Here is a 21,234-nt window from a genome sequence, read left to right as displayed (position 1 = left end):
AACGGCAGGGAAACTCTGGGATACATTAGGCCTTTCAATAAAAAATACCTTTACAAAAAACAGAACTGAACAATTAAACAAATAAATAAAATGTGCCAAGAAAATGAAACATCACTGTATATATTACAGATAGTTCCATGTAGCTGTGGTCAGAGAAGAGCCTCCGTTATATTGGAGGTGACTGGCCGATATTTGGTGCTTTGGCCAGCATGTGGCCTGACATGTCAGTCTGTGTGCATCTTGTTGATGGGATGGGAAGAGCAAGGGTTATCTGTCAGTAAATGTTAAGGTGACGGATAATACAGCAGGCCTCCCTTGAAAGTTCGGATGTTTGAATCCATTTCCATCATGTTTTTTTTAATTCTCCTGCCTGTTCATCACTTCACACTCATCGTTCAGGACTGATGATGATAAGGGCTGTTTCAGAGCTCTCTGCCTCTGCTCAGTCTCTGAACAAACAGATGGACGGATGGCATGATTTCGGCTCCAGTTACAGGAATTGTGACAAATCATCCTAAGGACAAACACAAACAGATGTTTCTCAGTTTTGTTCAACTTCAGCTATGCTTCCAACACTGCCATGAAGAGTCACAAAAGTTGCCTCCAATGGTGGAGTTTCTCCAAAGACACAAAAAGAAGAGGAGAGTTTTTCAGCCGGGCAGGCACACCTTCCCAGCAAACAGCAGTCCCACGATGGTGAAGAATATGGACAGAACGAAGAGGACGTAGGAGGAGCCCACCACCGTGTTGTTGGGGAGCTTATATGGCTGTCCTCCAACCTCGTTGATGTAGAAGCCGATGGGGAATATGAGGGCAGCCATGCAGAACAGGACCACTGTGACAGATGAAAAACACACGGACAGAAAGAAGATTACCTTCCCCTCTAGACGAGCGACTCCCAACCTGGAGTACTCCTGCAGCTGCCAGGGGTTATCAGAAAAGACTGTAGAGAAGCTAAACACATTTAGAAATACAGAAAACAAGATTTAAATTTCAATTTCGATTTAAATTTTGCTTTCAAATATCAGGCCAGCTGTGCCACCTGAACACACGTTGAGAGAGCATGGAAACTAGTTAGCGAGCCAGGGGATAAGCTGAAGTGAGGGATAAACAGTTACATTAGCTAAAAGTAAGGGATAAATAATTGAAATATTTAGCTTAAAGGAATACTTCACCCCCAAATGTTCTTTTGTATATCAATAACTCATCTCGTGTTACATTAAATTTGTGAAGAAACCTTTTTCTCACATGCCTCCACTGTGAATGAAGAATCCAAAAAAGGCGATTATTCTTGATGAAGTCAAAGTGTTCCACGTATCAAACTATATCAAAATATTGATTTACAAACTCTCACACAACTCCTGCAGTATAATCCAAGTCTCATTTATCCAGCTGTATGCTCAGTACTTCCCAATCACCTGCATTTTTGCTAAAACCTTACTATTTTATACACTTCCCCATAAACAGTGCCATGCATGGATGAGTAGCTAGCCTGCCGAAGTGTTTTTAATAGGAAGGTTTCGGTGAAAATGCAGTCGGGAAGCACTGAGCAAACAACTGAATAAATAAGACTTGGATTATACTGCACAAGTTGTGTGCAGATGTTTTGATATAGTTTTGCGTTTGTTTAACACAGACCTTTTTAATTCAATTTATCAAGAATTTTTGCTGTTTTTTGGATTCTTTGTTCACTGTGAAAGCATGAGAGAAAATCAAAATTTTCTTCATGAATTCAACATAACACAGAACAACTAACTGACAAACTAATGATCATTTAGCGGGTGTAGAATTTCTTTAAAGGAATGGAGTTGGCTAAACGTAATGGGCAAATGGTTGAAACAGTTAGAAGCAATAAATGGTGAAATAATTAAAACTAATGCATAAATGGTAAATTGTCTCTTAGTAATAGATAAAATAGTTACCAGTAAGCAACAAGTAATAGACAAACAGCTAAAACTGTTAGCTAAAAGTAATGAACAGCTGGTTAAAATAGTTTGCATAATCAAAACAGATAGCTACAAGTAAGAGTTCAAATAGCTAAAAGTAATGGATGAACTGAAACTCAATGGAGTTGTCAACTAAAGGTGACTGGAGCTCATGTGACATGGCTACTGGGGTCCATCTGACAAAAAAAAGACAAATCACTGCTCTAGACCACTGGTTCCCAACTGGTCCAGCCACGGGGTCCAGACTGCTCCGTAGTCATTAGTTCAAGATCCACAAAGTTTAACATATTCAGTGTCATACTTGCATTCGGCCATGTCATCGTCTTAGTTTGCCGTCTCTGTTAAGCAGCTGTCTGTTATTTACTCACTCTACAACAGGAAACAGCATTTCAGAATGAAAGCTTGTGCCAAAAATTCACTGTACTTCAAAAATAAAGTGCGTTTATTACAATCTTGACATGTTTGCGACCCACTTTTGGACCACAGTCCATCAATTGGGAACCACTGCTCAAGACCACTGGTTCCCAACCTAGGAGTCCTACGCACCACTAGGGGTCGCCAAACCTTCATAGGTGGTCCCGAAGCCTTCTTGATTATGATTGGTGTAAGAAAACTGAATAAATATTTACTAATAAACGACTTTACCAGTTGTTCTGTACTGTTACTGTTATACACTGAATATAATATAAAATATCAACAAAATGTCACTTAGTCAGGGGCTGTCATTTGACTTAATGATAGATGAGGTGTCCAATATAAAATATTATGAACAACTACACAGCATACAAACTTTTAAGGCAGCTTTTAGGTATTAAAATATGTGTGGAAAAAAACTGTCCTTAGCACTAAAATCAGCCCCCAGTATTGATGGTCTACTCATGAGAACCTGCTTCATATTTTTCTATAATTGGAGCCAAGTGAAGCTCCTGCTCTGGTCCCCTGTAACAGACAAACTCTGTCTCTTTCCTGTAAAAATAGAAAACGGCCCATCAATTACAGCTCCTCCACAGTCACTTTGTCAAGATGTTCATAATTACCGGACTAAAAGCTCTCCTGAAATGAAGCGCTGAGTTCTGAGGAAGGCTCCATTTACCTCACAGGAAATTCTCAAGTAGCATCGGTTACTTTCACAAGCATTTTATAAGCTATAATGGGTGAGCTTGCCTCCACCTGCAGTTAATTTCTGACCCTGGTGTGGTACTTTACGGCTAAAAGGGTTGGGTGTGATATTAAGACAACTTTAATATTCATAAAACTGTTATTTACCAGCAGCAAACTGGACACAGAGCAATTGTGTTTACAAATGTCCACGATGGTTTCAAGGAAGAATATAATGTCAGTCTGTCAATGCTGAACTTGTGTTTTGCTCTCAACTGTAAGTTTGTCACTTCCTATTGGCTGACAGTTGTCTTCAACCCTGGAATGTCATTTGGTAACAAATTTGAAACTATTTATTCAAAGAGAGATGGTTATGATTGAAGAGCATTTAAGGTGACAGCGAACACCTACTCCCTGTGAAGGCGATCCATCGGGCGTATCGGGCAGCTTCGCGGCGCCAGCGTGACATCACCAGCAGACCACAGGTGACGGTGAGGGAGATGATGCCCAGGATGATGAAGAAGAGTGTGGTGATCCACTCCGGGGGAAGCTGCGGGGGGATGCAGGTCCGGTCTCTGCCGTGAATGGTCTGGCACTGACGAACCAGACCCACAGTCAGAGAGCCTGGGTGGAGACAGAGAGGGAGAAAAAAAATCCTCTTTATATCCGCAATAACATTTTTTGGCCACTTGGGGGCGGCTGAAACATGTTGTGGGCATAACATTGACATACAAACTGATATGGCAAACTTGTTAGCAAACTGATGACTGTAGGTCAATACTGTCTCTCTTTTAGCTCTGTTTTTGGTCTCTACCAGCTCCTTAGGAAAGCATCTGGAGCTTTAGCTGCTAAATGCTCTGATACGTTCACCAGCTGGGGTTTGATACATAAACCACACGTACGCACAAAAACCAAGAATAAGTCACTTCTCATTGACAGGTCTAATGAGTGATGCAGGGGCACAAGTATTGATATGCAAACGTATGTTTAATAGAGTTTCTACAGTCATTTATTGCGAACTCTGAGTGTGGAAATGAGGCTCATGCAGGTGCACCCAGCATCACCACGACTGAGATTTATAAAACAGAATCAGGCGTACGCATAGCTTCATAAATCTGACTAAAAGAATGTGTAGGCATATTTCTTCCTTTGTGTGTACACACAGTTTTAGTCATCAATCTACACAGGGTTATATGCAACTGGTCTCTGGTCACTAACTGTGTCTGTCTACTGATTGATGCTTTTTGTCTTTTGTTTGCTGCAGCCGAAAGCAAGGCTATGAGAGTGGTGAGAGCGAACCAAGACAGATAAGTTGGTGGCCAGTCAGCTTAACAATGAGCTAAAACTCACTTTAAGGCTCACTTTAAGGCTCAGTCCCAAACAGATGGGACCTGCACATTAAATCCATTAAGTGAACGGCAAAAACAGCCTAATGCACAGCAACATATGACATTACAGTAGTTCTTATGTTTCTGGCTGATGACCTCCCAGGAGTCCCTCTGATTCCCCACAGTGACCGGAGGCCGAGGAACCTGTTGGTATGGAAACACTGTGTCCCAGCGGCAGCAGTGACCCCTAGTGATTCATGAATGATGTCAAACAGGCTCAGGGTTCTGGCAAGAACCACCAAAGCATCATAGACACAGAGAGAGAAACTGTAAGATGTAAGAAACGAAGAGATCAATAACCCTACATCAGATGGCAAGTCACCTGACGGCCTGCTGTCTCACAGAGCCTGCTGGGTGGCTGTGATGTCAGGTAGCACACACACACACACACACACGGAGCCCAACAGAGACTGCATCTGCTCAACTCTGCATCCAGCCTGACTACATAGACGACACAACACAGAGCACATAAATGAAATCCTCCCACACCTTCATTTAGTCTTTTGTCTTGCTCCTTTTTTCTTTCTTATTATCCTCAGCGAGCAGTTAGCGCCCGCCAAACCGACACAGAAGAAAGAGGAGCTTTATACATTTTATGGATTTATGGATTTATTCTGGGCAATTTAAACCACGCGACTGTAGAATTAACATAATTGTCACAATGGCCAAAATTACAAGTAACCAATATCACAAAGAGTGCAGGAAAAACACAGGGAGGCACTGAAACATCTTTTAATTAGGGGGGATAATTACATAACATATGCTGCTTTTGAATAAACACCTGCTGCTTAAAACCATTAACACCCCTTAATTTACATTTAGCGGTTTATTATTTTTAAACTATACAATGTGTAAAAGATGTACAACTAAAATTAGGGACCTGAGAAAATCATACTACAAAACAGTCAACAGATTTAATTCCTACTCCCATATCCATCAGCCCTTAAAATATTTATTGCTGGCTTGAAAGAGCTTCGGTTGCTGATTTTGGATACAGTGCTGGGTGATGATACCAGGACCAGGCTGAACCACATCCTCCTGTAGGTTGACCTACCCACCCCTATACACAGGATATCCTGTTCCCTTTCAACACATCCTTTCACACTGCAGGGTGGGGGACAATGTAAATAGTGCATTCATTTCCCCGCATATTGGACTCCATACCAAAAAAATAAAAGTCACACAGAAATGTGCTTTTGCTTCCTGCCATGATGGAGCGCGGGCTTTGTTTTTGATATGATTTAAGAGAGCGAGAATAAACTTAAAGGAAAACTTCAAACGCAAAATGACCATTTGTACATCAGTTACTCACCCTGTGGTACCTTGAGTTTGGGAAGAAAACGTTGGTTTTCTTACATGCCTCTACAGTGAACGAAGAATCCAAAAACAGAAAATTTGTGGGGAATTGAAGTAAAGGGGTGGCGCGTTTAACAACAGCAATACTACAGTGGTGGAAAAAAGTTTTCGGACACCCCATGCATTTGTGAAATACTGCATTAAGAATCACTCTTCACAGGTCTTCAAGTGCAATTTCTTTTAGTACAGTCACAGCCAAAATACTAAATAAATCCTAAAAAAGCCATTAAAAACTTAAAATTGATTGGTTCCATAAAAATACATAAGAAATTTTGAGTATTGGGTCATTTTGGTACCAGTGATGAAGGTCGTTCTTTTTATTAAAAGACACAATTTTTGTTGCCAAGCTTTGTGTCTACATAAAGCCAGCACATTTGAAAGTTCTTCAGACACAAAAAAAAATGGCTAAAACAAGGAACCTAACGCAGTTGGATACACTCTGCAGAAATACAGACGAACCAACAGCTTGGAAGACAAACCAAGATCTGGGCGTCCAAGGGTTTCTTCAGCAAGAAATGACCGCATCCTGATTGGCATGTGCAGGCAAAACCGCCGAATGACATCACAGGAGCTTCAGCAGCAGTGGTCAAACCAAACTGGTGTCCAGTGTTCCACCCGCACTGTACGTGGCCGACTTTTAGATCATGGCTTGAGGTCCTACAAGGCTATCAAGAAGCCCCTGATCAATGAGAGACAGAGGTTAGCCCGGGATCGTTGGGCCCAGGCACACAAGAACTGGACAGCCAGGAATTGGAAGAAGATTTTGTGGTCAGATGAGTCCAGTTTCCAGCTTTATCTTCCTCCTACTAATGTGAGGGTACGCAGAAGGCCAGGCGAAGCATTATCTCCAGCATGTACAGTACCTACTGTCAAGCATGGTGGAGGCAGTATCATGGTTTGGGGACGCATGAGTGCTGCTGGTGTTGGTCATCTCACTGTCTGTGATGGCACATTGAACTCTACCAAGTATTGTACCATTCTCAAAACCCACATGCTCCCTTCTGCGCGTGCACTGTTCCGTCGAGGTAAAAACTGGATGTTTCAACAAGATAATGCCCCTTGCCACACATCCAAGGCCAGTAGAACTTGGCTGCAGGAGCACAGTATCCAGGTCTTAGAGTGGCCAGCTCAATCCCCGGACATGAGCCCCATTGAAAATCTGTGGTGGATTATCAAAAGGTCTGTTTCAAAGCATAAACCAAAGAATTTAGAAGAATTAAAAGCAGTAATTCAAGAAGAATGGGACAAGATTACCCCTCAACAGTGTGAAAGGCTCGTGGGGAACATGCCAGCCAGGATTAGAGCTCTACTACGTGCCAATGGCAGGACTACTAAATATTAATTTGATGATGTGATGGTTTATTTATTTTTTGTTCAGTTTTGAACACATTCTCTGTTATTTGTTGACTTTGATACCGACAATGTTGAGAACTGACATATTGAAACTGTCAAGAATTTAGTTTTGTTAGTTTTTCTTGTAAACAATAAACAAAAAAATATAATTTGTATTTGTTTGTATCTGTCTAATGCAGCCACACCTTTTGAAACACAAAAAAGATTTTTCCACAAATATTTCATGATAATAATTGTGTAAATGATGATAATTGTGTAAAATTTTAAGGGTGTCCGAAAACTTTTTTCCACCACTGTATATCAAATTTTTGCTAAAGCTTTACCATCTAAAACACTTCATCGTGAACAGTCTCAAACACATTATCTTCTTCCTCACCCTGCCATTCACTCCTTGCATGCATGCTCCTGCTCTCTCTCCGGTGGTCAGTGTTCGGAGCTGTCAATCGCGTCATCAGCCGCTCTACAGCTGATCAACCAATAGCGCAGCGACACACCTTCTCCATCAGCCTATCATCTCACTGCTCCTCAATTTAAATATGGTTAATTTCTGCCCACAGTCCTTTCATGCTGCTCCCGTGCGCACCCTCCACCGCCCCGTCACTGCCTAGTCTTCTCGGATGCAGCCTCTATTCGCCTCAGCACTCATCAGCCAAAGTCATCAGCCACCACCACCTCCACCAGCGTCTGGACCCCATGGGAGAATTTTTCGTGCTGCTGCTCATTAATAAGCTCCCTCTGGTGTCTAAACAGCAAAAACTTTTGTTAAATCTTATCAGCACAAATCATCTGTTAATCTGTACACTTCCATTTCGCATTAAACTTAGAGACTTTGATTATACTGCACGAGTTGTGTGAGACTTTGCAAATAAATGTTTTGCTATAGTTTAAACATGAACCCCTTTTGTTCCACTTCATGCAGCAATATCTCAGTTTTTGGATTCTTCGTGTACCACTGAGGCATGCAAGAAAGCATTTATTCACAAATTCAACATAACACTGGGTGAGTAACTGATATACAAATGATCATTTTGTGAGTGACTTATTCTTTTCAGCAACAAAATGTATGATTATGAATGAGAGCCGGCACAGGAATAAAATAAGAAAGAATGAAAAAAATTAATAAGTAACTTTACTTTATTTGTTTTCCTGGTGAAGGAAATACAGACCTGTGACAGTTTCCTGTTGTGTTATGGAACACTGTATGGAAAGGAATCAGTCAGAGACTTCTTTAACAGACTAAGCATTTGTGTACGTGTGTGTGTGTGTGTTGGGGGGGTTCACTAAGTACCTTAACCTGTACTTAGCGAACACTTCGTAAACTGCTTCGACATTTTTCTGCTCCTTCAAATCTCGCAACACGGCACTTAAGCACACAAACACACAAGTGCATCTGCTCACATTGGTGCAGTTTCTCTCTCTCTCTCTCTCTCTCTCTCTCTCTCTTTCTCACACACACACAGTGCTGACAGCATGACCTTGTGGTAGATAGAAAAGCACTATGATAGAGTGGCTCGTGAGCACATCAGTGTTTGAACAGCAGCTATAATTAACTCAAGTGTTGCCGTCACCAGTGGTGTGATTCTATTGATCATGTCAACCAATAGGAAATTCTCAAAGTGCATATTCATAGTGAGCATGGGCTTATTATGTTATTATTATAATAAGTTTATTCTGTATATTTTCTCCCTTTTCTGGGTGTATAAATCTAGATGGCCAACTAACTAGATTCATCAGAGCTGGGCTAAGTGCAGAGGAACAGTCTGAAAACAAAACGAAATAAATATACATATATACATGTATGAGTGTGTGTGTTTTTACTTCTGCGTGTACACTAAGCACTCAAAATAAGAATACATCATGACTGAGCGCGAGGAGCGTTAATTCTTCTGGTGGAAAGCACCGTTCTCCCAGGAGGCCAAATTAAGAGTCCCACATCTTCACTCCCAAACAACACTTCCTGCTTTCAGGTAATTACTACTCGGCTAATTAAACAGGAACAAAAAGCTTTTAGTACAGTAAGTACAGTCATTTCACACCATCGCTTGCAATCAGGGAACAAGAGTCAAAACCTTCAGTGTGAGCCGGTCTGAACTACAGTCCATTTTGTGCTATGATGACTGGGAGAGAAAGATTTGGTGCTGTGGTTATTCATTCAATTATGTGACAAAAACATCTTGTTATGTACTCAACTTGCAGCAGCAGTCAGTATTTTTTACGCCGGTAACGTGCTTATCTCTGCTCCACTGTAGCATGAGGATGGAGGCTGACAAGAACCTCCAGCAGCTGTGCATATACTGTAGTGGTGCTGTTTGTCTGTTGCATCAGTTTTAGTCAATGTTTAGCTTTTGGACTTTGCATCTGAATATTACTCTATTGAAATAACCAGGGAGGCTGACTGTGAGTAGAAGTCTGTGGGATTTGGATAAAACCTGTATTCGGCACTTTAATTCTAGGACTGACTGTACAATGAATAAAATCTAACTTCCCACAAGTGATCAGTATTGGCTGTAAAATGATCATAATGGTGATAACTAGTGTTTTAATTTATTCCAGAACAAGTTTTGACACTGATTTAAGACGCCAACATATTTATGTAAGTATTAAACATGATTTAAAATCAAGCTCTCTGAAACGATCAAAGTTCCAGTTCCAAAAAATTATCCTTAGCTATGAGTCGTTCAAAGTTAAAGGGAAATTCCACCCATTTTACACATCAAAATCTGTTAACAGGCGTCAGAGTGTACTACTGCACATGTGAAAAAGTTGTATGAAGCCTTTTTGTCTCCAGAAGGAGATGTGTGAAACTGTTGTAAAGATATACTATGCAGGATTCTCCTAAATAAAAAAAGACATTGTATAGACTCATACAAAAGTAATCCCTCTCATCCATCACTTATGACCCAGGAGAGGTGTGTGGCAGTGTTTTTATCTGCAGAGACTCTGCCATCTGCCTGTATTTTCCTTCTTATTTTGCTATGATTGGGGCGTTCATGGGATCAGTGCGCCTTATAAAAAGGTAACAACCAGGTGCAAGACTGTAAGCAGCATGAGTCCAAGAAGAAGCTATGAAAATCGCAGGCACAGCACCCGGGGTTGGCTTTCAATTTCACTGGCAATATTATATACAAACAGTAACCAACAATTCTTGCATAGTATATCTTGAAGTGATGTCACCCGAGTCAGCGTCTGTTGGAGCTGAAGACTACAAGTTGTGTGAAATCTCCTGGTCTCAAGGTCTCCAGACCGATCATCATCTCTGCTTGAGGCTACATCAGCCACTACTACCATAACACATCCGAATCTCCAACAGAATTGACAGTGGTTGAGTTGCATTGTGGGTGATATAGTCACAAAGTAGTGGAATGCGGGGATTAAAAGAAGACACTACATTCCTGATATGTGCTCTATCGTTGTAATACTTTTGTGTACACAAACAGTAGTATGTAGCTTTTGATCCCTAAGCTGTAATTACCATGTCACTTCAAGAGAGCCTCATTGTAGGTTGGCGACAAGTAACCATGGTAACCTATATTAACTCTGGCCAACCTCAACTCTGCCAGCAATTTGAAAATAATCTAAAAAATATGTGAAATCTTACACTTATACTTAAACTGTCTCAAGTTGTCTCAGCTGTCTTGGTCATGTCCGTGACAAACGTTGTCTACCGCACTGCACTGTGGGATAATTATGTCGACATAGTGTCCAGTGATTGCATACTACAATGTTTCATCGGAAACAGTGTGCAAGTCAAGTGCTATGGGTTTCCTACTAAAATTTCAGACATACTAGAAAAATCTCACGTACTGTTTTAGCATGGAATTTGGATACAGCCAATAAGTTGTTGTGCTGCATACGTTTTTAAACAACCCAACAACTGTCCTCACATTTTCATTCAAATTTTGCTAAACCTTGATTGGTGCACGTACACAACATCATTTTTTTACAGCTGAACACCTTCGAAGCAGTAAGAAACGCACAGATACAAACACAAATATGGAAATATCCTGCGTAAAATAAAAAAATCTGTTCAAGCTTTGATAGAAAACTGTGTTTTACATATAGGATTTAATGATTTACATTAAAAAGCTGACTAAGAAAAGTAGTTTTGGGCCTTTGAAGTGCACTGCACTCCCTGCACATGTTCTCCTCAATAGTTAGAACATGTGCATTTTTCCCTCTCTAATAACATGAAAGTTGCAGGACTTTTGACAAAATTAAAAGCTTTTACACCATACATTTGTGCATAAAAAACAACATATTGCAGGAAATTAAACGTGTGATGCTAAAAAATTTCTGGCAGCGGACCTCCAAACCCCCATTTTATGTATGTGTGTCCCCTCCATAATGTTGAAGCAAACCTGCACTCTTGTGTTGGAGGATGATGAAGATGATCTTGTAAGAATATGGACATTTGAGTACATTACAGTAAAATAACTTGACTGGCAGAACAGTTACTGTTTAAGTATCTGAACTTTGGGACATTTGCTTGACCTTTGCTGAATTCAGAGGACAATTTAGACACCAGATTATTCATGTTTTCCTTTTTGGTTTGTTGAAAATCATTCAATACACTAACATTTCTCCAATTCTCTAAAAGTGTGATTAACAGCCTGGGGTCAGACCTCTCCACTGGGTGCCAACATAAATCTGGGTGGTCACCAGATGAAGGAAAAACATCTGTTTATTCCATTTTTTAGAAACTTTTTCCATTTTCTCCAGTCAAATATTAGACACTTACCTCTCACTCTCAAACAGTGATCACACAGATGCCATCACCTTAATCTTAATAGGCCAAAAAGGCTGAGAACCACATTAGACTAGAGATTTAGCAATGTTTGTGTGCAACTGTTGCCTCAGACTTTGTTTGTTTGTTTTTTCATCCACAAACAGATGCCATTTTCGACTTAGGGTTGTGCTGTGCAGTGACTGACCTCCCATTAGTAACCACAGACACTTATCCAGGACAAACACAGTGCAGCAGTGAAACTAAGTGACAACAAAAACCTACCAGCTGATTCTCCAGTGCTGATCCAGTCCGGGTTGGCGATGCTGGCGATGGCAAAGATGTCTGCAGCGAGGAAGAGACATCCTGAAATCACGGTGAGTTTATCCATGTCGGTGGACACAGGTGGAGGTCAGAGTGTTTGTGTGCCTCTGTCTCACCTGAGGGGAGGCGGGACATCTAGAAGTCAGCAGCCTAACCTAGAGCCAGCCAGCTAACTTATGATGATGAGGATGATGAAGATCCATGATTTGTCCGCACATGTTTGATCCTTGAAATATGCAGGCTGATCCTTCAAAACATCCCCTTTCATTTAGTCCTCCAGCAGCCGAGCCTGACCCGACCTGCTGGCCCTTCTCCAGCCCGGGAGGAGAGGGTCGCTTCCCGGGTTCATGGATCACTTACCTCCGGATGCTCCAACACATCCCGGTGACATGAGCAGAAAGCGGGGTGGAGAATTGGCTTTACTCGGTGATTAAACCTCCAGCAGTGAAAGCGTATTCATGCATGCAGTCGACTTGTTTCCTGAGTGTGCATGGAGCCCCCGAGCTCTCTCCCCCCACATGGAAGCTTTCTCTTTCCTCTGGACGCACACAGACGGGAAACGCCGCCCATGCTCGCGATCAATGCGCCTCTCTGCAGCTCCAAACCTCCTCACTCATATGCACTATATCGTCACTTTACCTCTTTAAAAAGCACATGAAACGCACAGCAAGGGTGCTTCATGCAAGGCGGTGCTGTCCTCTCACAGCAATGAGAACTAAAATTCAGGCAGCTCGCGTCTCCATGTCTGTTGCGGGCAAGTCTCGCGAGAAAATGTGGAAATAGCCGACGCTCCTGACCTGGTGCTTTTTGCATCACGGTAAATGATGCAAAGGATGACCATTTGACTGAGCACCTTTTGCAATGCAAATTACATCCCACACTCATGCAGTCACATTTGCAAAGTGGCACTCTTCTCTCCGAGACAAAACACTGAGGTTGCACAAAAAAATTTCCAAGGTCCACTTACTTGCCTTTGAGCTTTTGACTATATTACACGGTCTTCGCATCAGCAGATTGAGTTTGCTCACTTGCAGCTAGATGTTAAAACTTTGCATGATTTTGAACACTTCCCATCAAGGGTGTGCCTTTGGAAACTGGTTTCTTGAGGACAATGACTTAACTGTACTCCAATGGCCTCCAGTTGCCAGATCTCAATCCAATAGAGCACCTTTGGGATGTGGTGGAGCAGGAGATTCGCATCATGGATGTGCAGCTAACAAATCTGCAGCAACTGTGTGATGCTATCATGTCAATATGGACCAAAATCTCTGAGGAATGTTTCCAGCATCTTGTTCAAGCTATGCCACCAAGAATGAAGGTAGTTCTGAAGGCAAAAGGGGTCCCACCTGGTACTAACAAGGTGTACCTAGAAATGTGGCTGGTTGAGTGTATATTTCAGGACTGGGGTAACCAAAAATAAATCCAGCAAATAATTAAGTTGCTCATTTTACTAATTTGTGCCATAATAGTGCTAAATATGGTAAATATGATACTCTTTTGGGGCATTTTCTAAGTATACCAGAGCAAAAATCAGCAGCTTAATTCAAATTCCAGCCAGAATCCAACGTTTGGCTTAAAAAGAACGTTTTAAGCCCAAGGTTTTTGTTAGAAAGAAAAAATAATTATGTTTTTGAAACACAAATGGGACTTTGAAAAATGGAACAGTGGAAATTACACCTCAGCTTCTCATGCATATTGACTTTACAGTTCATTCTTATTTAGTTTTTTCAATCAAAACCTCCAGAAAAAGCATCTCAGCAGATCTAAAATTGTTTTTGTGAATTGGTTTTCATTTTCAAGCAAAAACTCAAATACTAAAGTATGACAGACATAAAACACCACAGCACAACACTTGAAACTCTGTAAGGTAGATAGAATTTATTCATTATTTTACATCAGCTATACAGTTAATGTGGACAGATGAGTGGAGCACGACACTGGGATGCGCCAGAGCAGCATCACCTGAAAATATGATGTTACAACACCGATAAATACCCAGTGGTGTTAAGACATTATATCCCTCAGAACAACCGCATCGATGACCTTTTTGTCAAAATGTAGAAGGACACAAATTCTGCTTTGCCATCAGTCAGGCACAGTACGAGGTGTCGAGGAGGGCTTTAGATCTCGTCCACGAAGGGTGTTTTTATGAGGTTGCCGCTGGACACCATGGTCTTCTTACCCGTCATGAATTTCTTGGCAGCCTGCAATTACACAAGAAAGTTGATGGTAACATTATTGACTGCACAACACAATTAAAGATGTAGTAAATCTGAACTAAATGTCTTACGTTGGAGACATCTGTCAGGGTGACGTTGTCAATCTTTTTGGAGATTTCCTCAGCGGGGCAGTAGGATCCTTCAGTCAGAGCCTGAGTGCCCATGGCCTCTAGCAAACCCTCTGATGTCTCCAGGGACATCAGGAACTCCCCCTTCAGCTGGACCCTGCAGAGGAAACAAACACAAGCTCATCATAAGATACAATAGTGCAAACTAAGAGGAAAACTTTCAATTTGATGTAAATAACAATGTAAAATTTAAAGTCATGTCTCTGTCTTGTCTGTCTGTCTGTCTTACTTACTTGGCCCGAGTGAGGTCAGCAGCTGTGACTCCACCATCAGCAACAGCCTTCACCTCAGCAACCGCAGCCTTGATCACCTGGAGAGACGTAAGAAGACAGAGCTTACATGTTTCACTGTTTCCAGTTTCATTGTTAAAAACTTGACTGCAGCTACTTTGTTGAACAGTTTGTGTCAATGAACGGACTCTTGTCATGACTAAGGGATACTCACATCACCAGCAACTCCTGGCTGGGAAATGGTGTAAACTCCAAACAGACCAGAGTCAGAGTAGCTTGAGTTGAAAGCGCTAACCTGTTCAGCCAAAAAAAGAAAAAAATGTTTTTACAGGTAGTGTTGAATGATGATTGATGCAAGACAAGGCCCCAGTGTATGAACAATTTTAGAAGTTTATTTTAGGAACTGACACCCACTCACATCAAAGGGGTCAGCAGTTGCCTTGGCAACACCCTGGACCAGTTTGCTGGTGGCGCATGAGCCCCTCTTGACATGCAGACCAGCTCCCAGTAAATGCTGCAGCACACTGAAGGCCAGGGCCTCGCCGGTGCCTGCTGCTGCTGACTGACTCACCACCGCTGAGTGGACCAGACTGCTGATGCAGGGCATACGAATCTCACCTAGAGACAAAAAAACAGGATGTGAATTTTTTCTTGACGTAATAAATCCCCCCCCCCAAATCATTGGTTCAGCTCACCTCCACGATACTGAGCCTTGGCCCCTGTGGTGCCTGCCCCACTGCGGATGTTGAGGAATTGCTCCCCAACTTGCTTCAGCACCGCATGGTCCACCCCTGAAGGAAAGACAAACGTCATACACTTAATGATGTTTCGGTCATTAAAGAAAACTAGGACTATGTTATAACTTGAAGCTGTATAAACACCCCAAGTTAAAACAATACTGCTGTCGTTATAAGGTTATTATATTAAAAGGTATAATGACCCATACCCAGTCCAACAAGAGCCATTCTTGCACTTGTGAAATTGTTCTGGACAAACTGGTGCAGCTGAAGACAAACACAAACATTACAAAAGGTTTAAATGGGTATATTAACTCCATAGGTCTTCAGAAATACACACTGAAACAATACTTACATGTCCGGAGTGGATGTTGCCAACCATGTGGTCAGGACAGTACAGGGAGTTACTTAGAGCGTTCTTGTAGGCAGCTTCATGCAGAGCTTCAATCACACCTGGAAAAGACAGAAAGAGACATGATAACAATGCAATATTCTGATGTTGAAACTAACAGTTAAGTTGTCTTCTTAACTGATAAATCACTCTAGCAGCCTGTATGGTGGACTCCAAAGAAACAGTGATTGGATTTGGTGCACCTGTCTAATACTAGGTATGTAACGATATATCGAATTTTGCGGTGTCGCGATAAAATAAATTCTCGATACCGTCGTGGGAATGCCACGGTAGTTATATAGCTGCATTCTCCTACAGAGCCGGTAATATGACTATGCGACTACATTCCCCATAATCCTTTGCATGCAACTGTGCACGCAGGTGAGAGCAGACTCATGCAGCTCAGCCTCTCAGCCTCTCAGCCTCCAACTCTGACCCGTGCGTGACCGGAGGAAACAGCAAATAAAAGTAAGGAGATTGATTGTTCTTCTCTGTGGATTTTCTCTGCGACCGTTCGTCATACCGAGAAGCCACACATATCACATGAAACAGCGGAATCATGGCTTTCCGACAAGACCAAGACCACTTGTCGGTAGTCCAATGTTTTCACAGCGAAAAAAAATGATAAAGTTACACTAAAATAATGTAGGGAAATGGCTGGGCCTTATTTATTTTGGTTTTCTTTTACACACATCTCTACCCATCTCTCTCTCTCTCTCTCTCTCTCTCTCTCTCTATCTGTGAGTGAGGGATTGTGTTATTGAGTTAACATTATTTCTAATTTGTTAATTTTGTTGTTGTTGCAGGGTCTGATTGTTCTAAGTTCTGTATATTTGATGAATATTAAGACTACTCTATCCTCATAATTTGATGTCATTCAGATGACTTTCTAGTAATAGTACTACACCACCTTTGTTCAGAGTAGTTTAAAAAATACTGAATGTTTCCATTTTCATATTCTGTCACTATAGTTTTAATTGACATGACTTTGTTATGGCACTTCAATGTCTGCCTACCTAGCAGTAACAGGGGGGGGGGGATGAAAGCACATGTTCAACTGTGTGTTGATTTGTTTATGATACGCTTCCAAGTTAAAAATAACATGCTGTACAGTGTACATACACTATTTTTAAATAAAATAGCTATTTTTAACAATAAATTTTCTCTATTTTCCCCCTTGTATAAATATCGTGATATATATCGTACCGTGGACTCTTTATCGTGATAATATCGTATCTTGAGTTTCTGGTATCGTTACATCCCTATCTAATACCACTGAAGTGGTGAATTCACAGCTCACAGCAGCTTCATATGACACAGTCACAAGCTTTTGTTTGATATCTAGTGTCTGAAAAAAAATGTTTTTGCACATTTCTGATCTGTCAATAGAGCAGTTAGCTTGTTTACTATATTACATGAATGCTGCTGTCACACTGAACGTGCCACTTCAAAACTTTATATGGCAAAAGAAAAAGGAATCTTTGAATATTTGTAATATACCAGCGAATCCAATTCAACTGATAATATTCTGGGTCGGGTACAGCCCTTGTTCTATGAACAACCAGTGCAGACATATAGATCTAAAGAAATAGTCTGTATGTGTACTGAAAGGGAAATAAATGCCCACCTATTTGAGTGCTCTTTGCAGCCTGGGCCTTGTCCATCTTCACTCGGGGCGTGAGATCTGACACCTCCCATGCCCGGAACTCTGGGGCTGTTGTCACGTTGATCAAATACTCCATTACTGTGTCACTGCAGGCAAATGACGAAAAAGGAGAAAAATGTGTTACATATGTGCTGCTGAAACTGTGCCTCCTGCTGCATGAGCTGCCTCTCCACTGAACATCCTCTACATACCAGTGTTTGTTTCATGAAAATATAGTGTGAGAACCTGATTTCACATAATGTTGTTATCTTCATATTACTGACATTAATTCAAGCTCAAAAGTGTTTTACAACCATCTGTCTAGTCTAACAGATACTGAAAGCATGTCCTCTCCTTGTACTAGAAACAAGGGACATTGTTCATTTCTGACTCGTGCAGCATTAAACACAATGCTGATATTATTCAAAAACTCACATGTCATCTCTCAAGCAGTCAACGGTGTAGATCATGTTCTCCCTGGATGAAGTCACACTGCAGAGAAACAGATATCCAAATAAGAATACTGACCAAGAAAGACACTTGTATACAATGATGTGTTGTGACCTTTATGGGAGGTTACTGACCTCAGGCTGCCTCCTACTGCTTCAATACCTCGGCATATCTTAAAAGATGACGCTCCTTTGGTTGTCTGGAAAAGTAGGAATTGAAAGTCAACACCATACAGCCATATGAATAATATTATAGTAAAACTGGGGGAGAATGGCCAACCAAAAGAATACTGAATCATTAACAGTCGTTCGAAAGTGTACCAAGCTTAAAATATGCTACGTATGAAGTATCATACCAGGTTGGAGGCCAACCGGAGGAGGTGGGTGACCCCCTGGTTGTCAGGGGTCTCATAACGACAGCCAGCCTTGATAAACACTCCAATCTTGGAGGCTGGGGAATAGTTCTCCAGGGAGGCGATCACTAGCCCACTAGGCAGTCTGGTCACCTGCACAGAAGGACACATATAAAGTCATCCTTTAGTTTCATCATATGTAAACCAACAGGTCTCAGTGTACACTATAAAGGGTCATCTAAGATCATTTGGGCATTTAATTAGATGATTTGACCAATTATTCTCAACACAATGAGAAGAGACGAACAGTTAAAGCATAAACATAAGTAATGTGTCTTTTCCTACAGACAACCTAACTCATCTCTTCATTCTCAGACTGACTGAACCCAGCCAACTCATCCTCATCACTCCACAACATACATGGACATCCTGGAAGGAGTGGGCAGTCCCTGGAGAGAGCTTGAGGCCAGCAAGAGGCTGGGCAAGGGACTGGCCTCTTCTGGCAGCCACATGGAACCGTCTCTGTGGAGAAGAGACACAAGTCAACAACCACTGACCTGCACATCCTGCGGCTGAAACTTAACGTGTTCGGCGGCCCCACTGAACTCCACCTTACGGGCAGCCTGGGCCGCGTAAAGCCTCGTCTGGAAAAATAGAGAACATGGGAAGGCGGGACATTACAACTAATGTGTTGCTGGCAATGGCAATTTGAGGAGGGGGGAAGGAACAGAACAGAGACATGTACGATTGTGACATGGTGGAATCTGGGACACACAACATACTTATCTCAAAACTAATTATTTTATTCCATTTGTACATACTTCCTCCCATAGTAGATATAGTGTTGCTGGACACCCTCAACATTTGGCATTTTGATAAAACTTTCAGTCGACCATACAGAAATCTGACATAATAGTAATGGCCCTAAACTGACTGAAAGTAGTGTGTAAGATTCAGGGGGATTTAGTGGCATTTTTCAGTAAGCATTGCAGATTGCAACCAGCTAAAACTTGTGGTTAAAATTCATTCAGTGTTCGTTGTTCAGGAAGTTTGTGCTGGGAGCTGAATAATCCATAGACTGAATAAAGGGATCAAATGTCATGTTAAAAAATCTGTCTTTTTCTGATGCTTTCATTGTGGAGAGGCTACTAACTATGATAGCCAACGTGAATGGCCCTAACTAGAGCCAGTATTTGGTTTGTCTGTTCTGGGCTACTGTAGAAACATAGCGGTGGCGATCTCTGTGGACAAGAACCCACTCCCTGTGTAGATATAAACGGCTCATTTTGAGGTAACAAGATCACAACAGTGATTCTTTTTTTTTTTTCTTCCAGGTGATTATATACTAAAGAAAACATACTTATTATATGACATTTCAGCTAATATATACCCCTAACTCCTGCAAGCTGAATCTTTGAAATAGATGACAAAAAACTCTTACCACAACGGCTACTTAGTGTCTCTTCTTCAGCAGATAATTTTGCATACCAAACCAAAATGGATGAGAGGTCTATCAAGTTCCTAGAGCTTTTACGATTATGATTTCTGACCTTTGACAACTCATGTAACGTTACAGTCAGTCAGTCACTTATTTTACATCTGTATTAGCATCTCAATCTGCACATTAAAAGGCTTATAGTCGCCTTTCACTAAACATAGGGAATCAAACTACCTCACTCATAACTATGTGAAAAAAGTGTAGTGCTGGTTGAGCTGGACTGATTTATCACCACATAAGGTTAGTTCTGTTACATTAGAAAGCACTGCTTTACTTTAGGTTAACAATGATGTTGTATAACGCAAAACTCAAGTCTAAAATGTCAGTAAAGTTGAATAATCTGGTATAAATGTAAGGTAAGTGAGCCGCCTAAGCCTAAACTAACGTCAACATTAGTAGTGGATGGGGATGCTAAAGTAAGTGTAACGTTACAAGAAGCTAGCTCTTTCTTTTTAAAGCCCGAGTGGAGTAAAGTATGGTTTAAAAGTGATTTTAAATGTATAACCCGACTTGTCTGGTGTTAATGATGTAACGTTATCAGTTAGGTAAGTGCCGGTTGAGTTAAGCACGGAGACACGACTAGCTCCAGCTTCCTCGTCTGCTCTTCATCACACCTTGTCCGGACACGACCCTCACTTTTTACACCGTTCAACAATCAAACACAGAGTAAAACAGTCGGCTAGTGTGTGTACAGTTGTCCCGACACATGACTATACAGGATAAGTTAACTAAGTCCTTACCGATAGCTGACTAATTCCCCGAATCCCCTTCATCTCCCCTCTCTCCTTCAGTCGGGACGATGGAGCAATATGGCTGACGTGAAAGTGCCCTACCCAGAATGCACAGCGCGGTCCTTACTAGCAAAAGTACCGCTGAGCCAATGAGAGAGCGCCCTCTGTTGCCACGGAGACAAAGAGTGGGACACAGCCACAAACTGTACAGTAATGAAAGATAGAAATATATTCTGTTTGTTTTGGCATCATGTTAAGAGATTTTGGCAAGATGTTTTCCAGGTTCATTACTGATACTTTAATGAATTATTTTACTTTATTTTATGATGCATAAATATACACTGGCTAGATTCACATCATCCATCATATAGTAATCCTAAATTTCATATTTAGATTAAATTCACTAACAAAAGACTGTCTTTTTCCATAGATAATGTGAGCAGTGCATTAACATAAATCAATCTGACACCAATAATTGACCTCTTTAGACTTCAAATGAGTGTATTGCCTTTATTTATTTTATTATTTTTATTTACAGGATTCCCACACTATTTCATGGACAAAATTTCAAAACTGTTCCATTACTAATTTTCTATTTTTTTTTAAACCTGCTCTACAGCTAAATAGCTAAATTTGCCATTTAATTACTTACATACACATGAAAA

The 21,234-nt window shown here is 41.2% G+C and overlaps 2 protein-coding genes across 4 annotated transcripts; both read right to left on the bottom strand.

The window, feature by feature from the left end:
• Positions 1-504: 504 nt before the first annotated feature.
• LOC117246799 (uncharacterized protein C16orf52 homolog B-like) lies at positions 505-12,403 on the bottom strand. The gene is made up of 3 exons (XM_033610776.2): positions 12,150-12,403; positions 3,456-3,668; positions 505-835 (listed from the first exon to the last, which is right to left on the bottom strand). The coding sequence occupies exons 1-3, from the start codon at positions 12,253-12,255 to the stop codon at positions 651-653; spliced, it is 504 nt and encodes a 167-aa protein (XP_033466667.1). The 5' UTR covers positions 12,256-12,403; the 3' UTR covers positions 505-650.
• A 1,643-nt stretch (positions 12,404-14,046) lies between these two features.
• On the bottom strand, positions 14,047-20,682 carry uqcrc2b (ubiquinol-cytochrome c reductase core protein 2b). Of its 3 annotated transcripts, XM_033610592.2 has the most exons (15): positions 20,579-20,672; positions 18,952-18,984; positions 18,761-18,862; positions 18,344-18,493; positions 18,123-18,187; positions 17,974-18,030; positions 17,521-17,645; positions 15,858-15,955; positions 15,712-15,769; positions 15,461-15,556; positions 15,184-15,383; positions 14,980-15,060; positions 14,769-14,845; positions 14,479-14,632; positions 14,047-14,392 (listed from the first exon to the last, which is right to left on the bottom strand). In XM_033610592.2, the coding sequence occupies exons 1-15, from the start codon at positions 20,609-20,611 to the stop codon at positions 14,309-14,311; spliced, it is 1,413 nt and encodes a 470-aa protein (XP_033466483.1). In that variant the 5' UTR covers positions 20,612-20,672; the 3' UTR covers positions 14,047-14,308. The 3 variants fall into 3 exon arrangements, with proteins under 3 accessions (XP_033466483.1, XP_033466484.1, XP_033466485.1); XM_033610593.2 differs by lacking the exon at positions 18,952-18,984 and having other exon boundaries at positions 20,579-20,682; XM_033610594.2 differs by lacking the exon at positions 18,761-18,862 and having other exon boundaries at positions 18,898-18,984; positions 20,579-20,678.
• Positions 20,683-21,234: the final 552 nt, after the last annotated feature.

Source organism: Epinephelus lanceolatus, chromosome 21 (assembly GCF_041903045.1).
Source record: "Epinephelus lanceolatus isolate andai-2023 chromosome 21, ASM4190304v1, whole genome shotgun sequence".
Taxonomy (NCBI): Eukaryota; Metazoa; Chordata; class Actinopteri; order Perciformes; family Serranidae; genus Epinephelus; species Epinephelus lanceolatus.
Note: the sequence above shows the minus strand (reverse complement) of the source record. Positions and strands in the feature narration are given on the sequence as shown.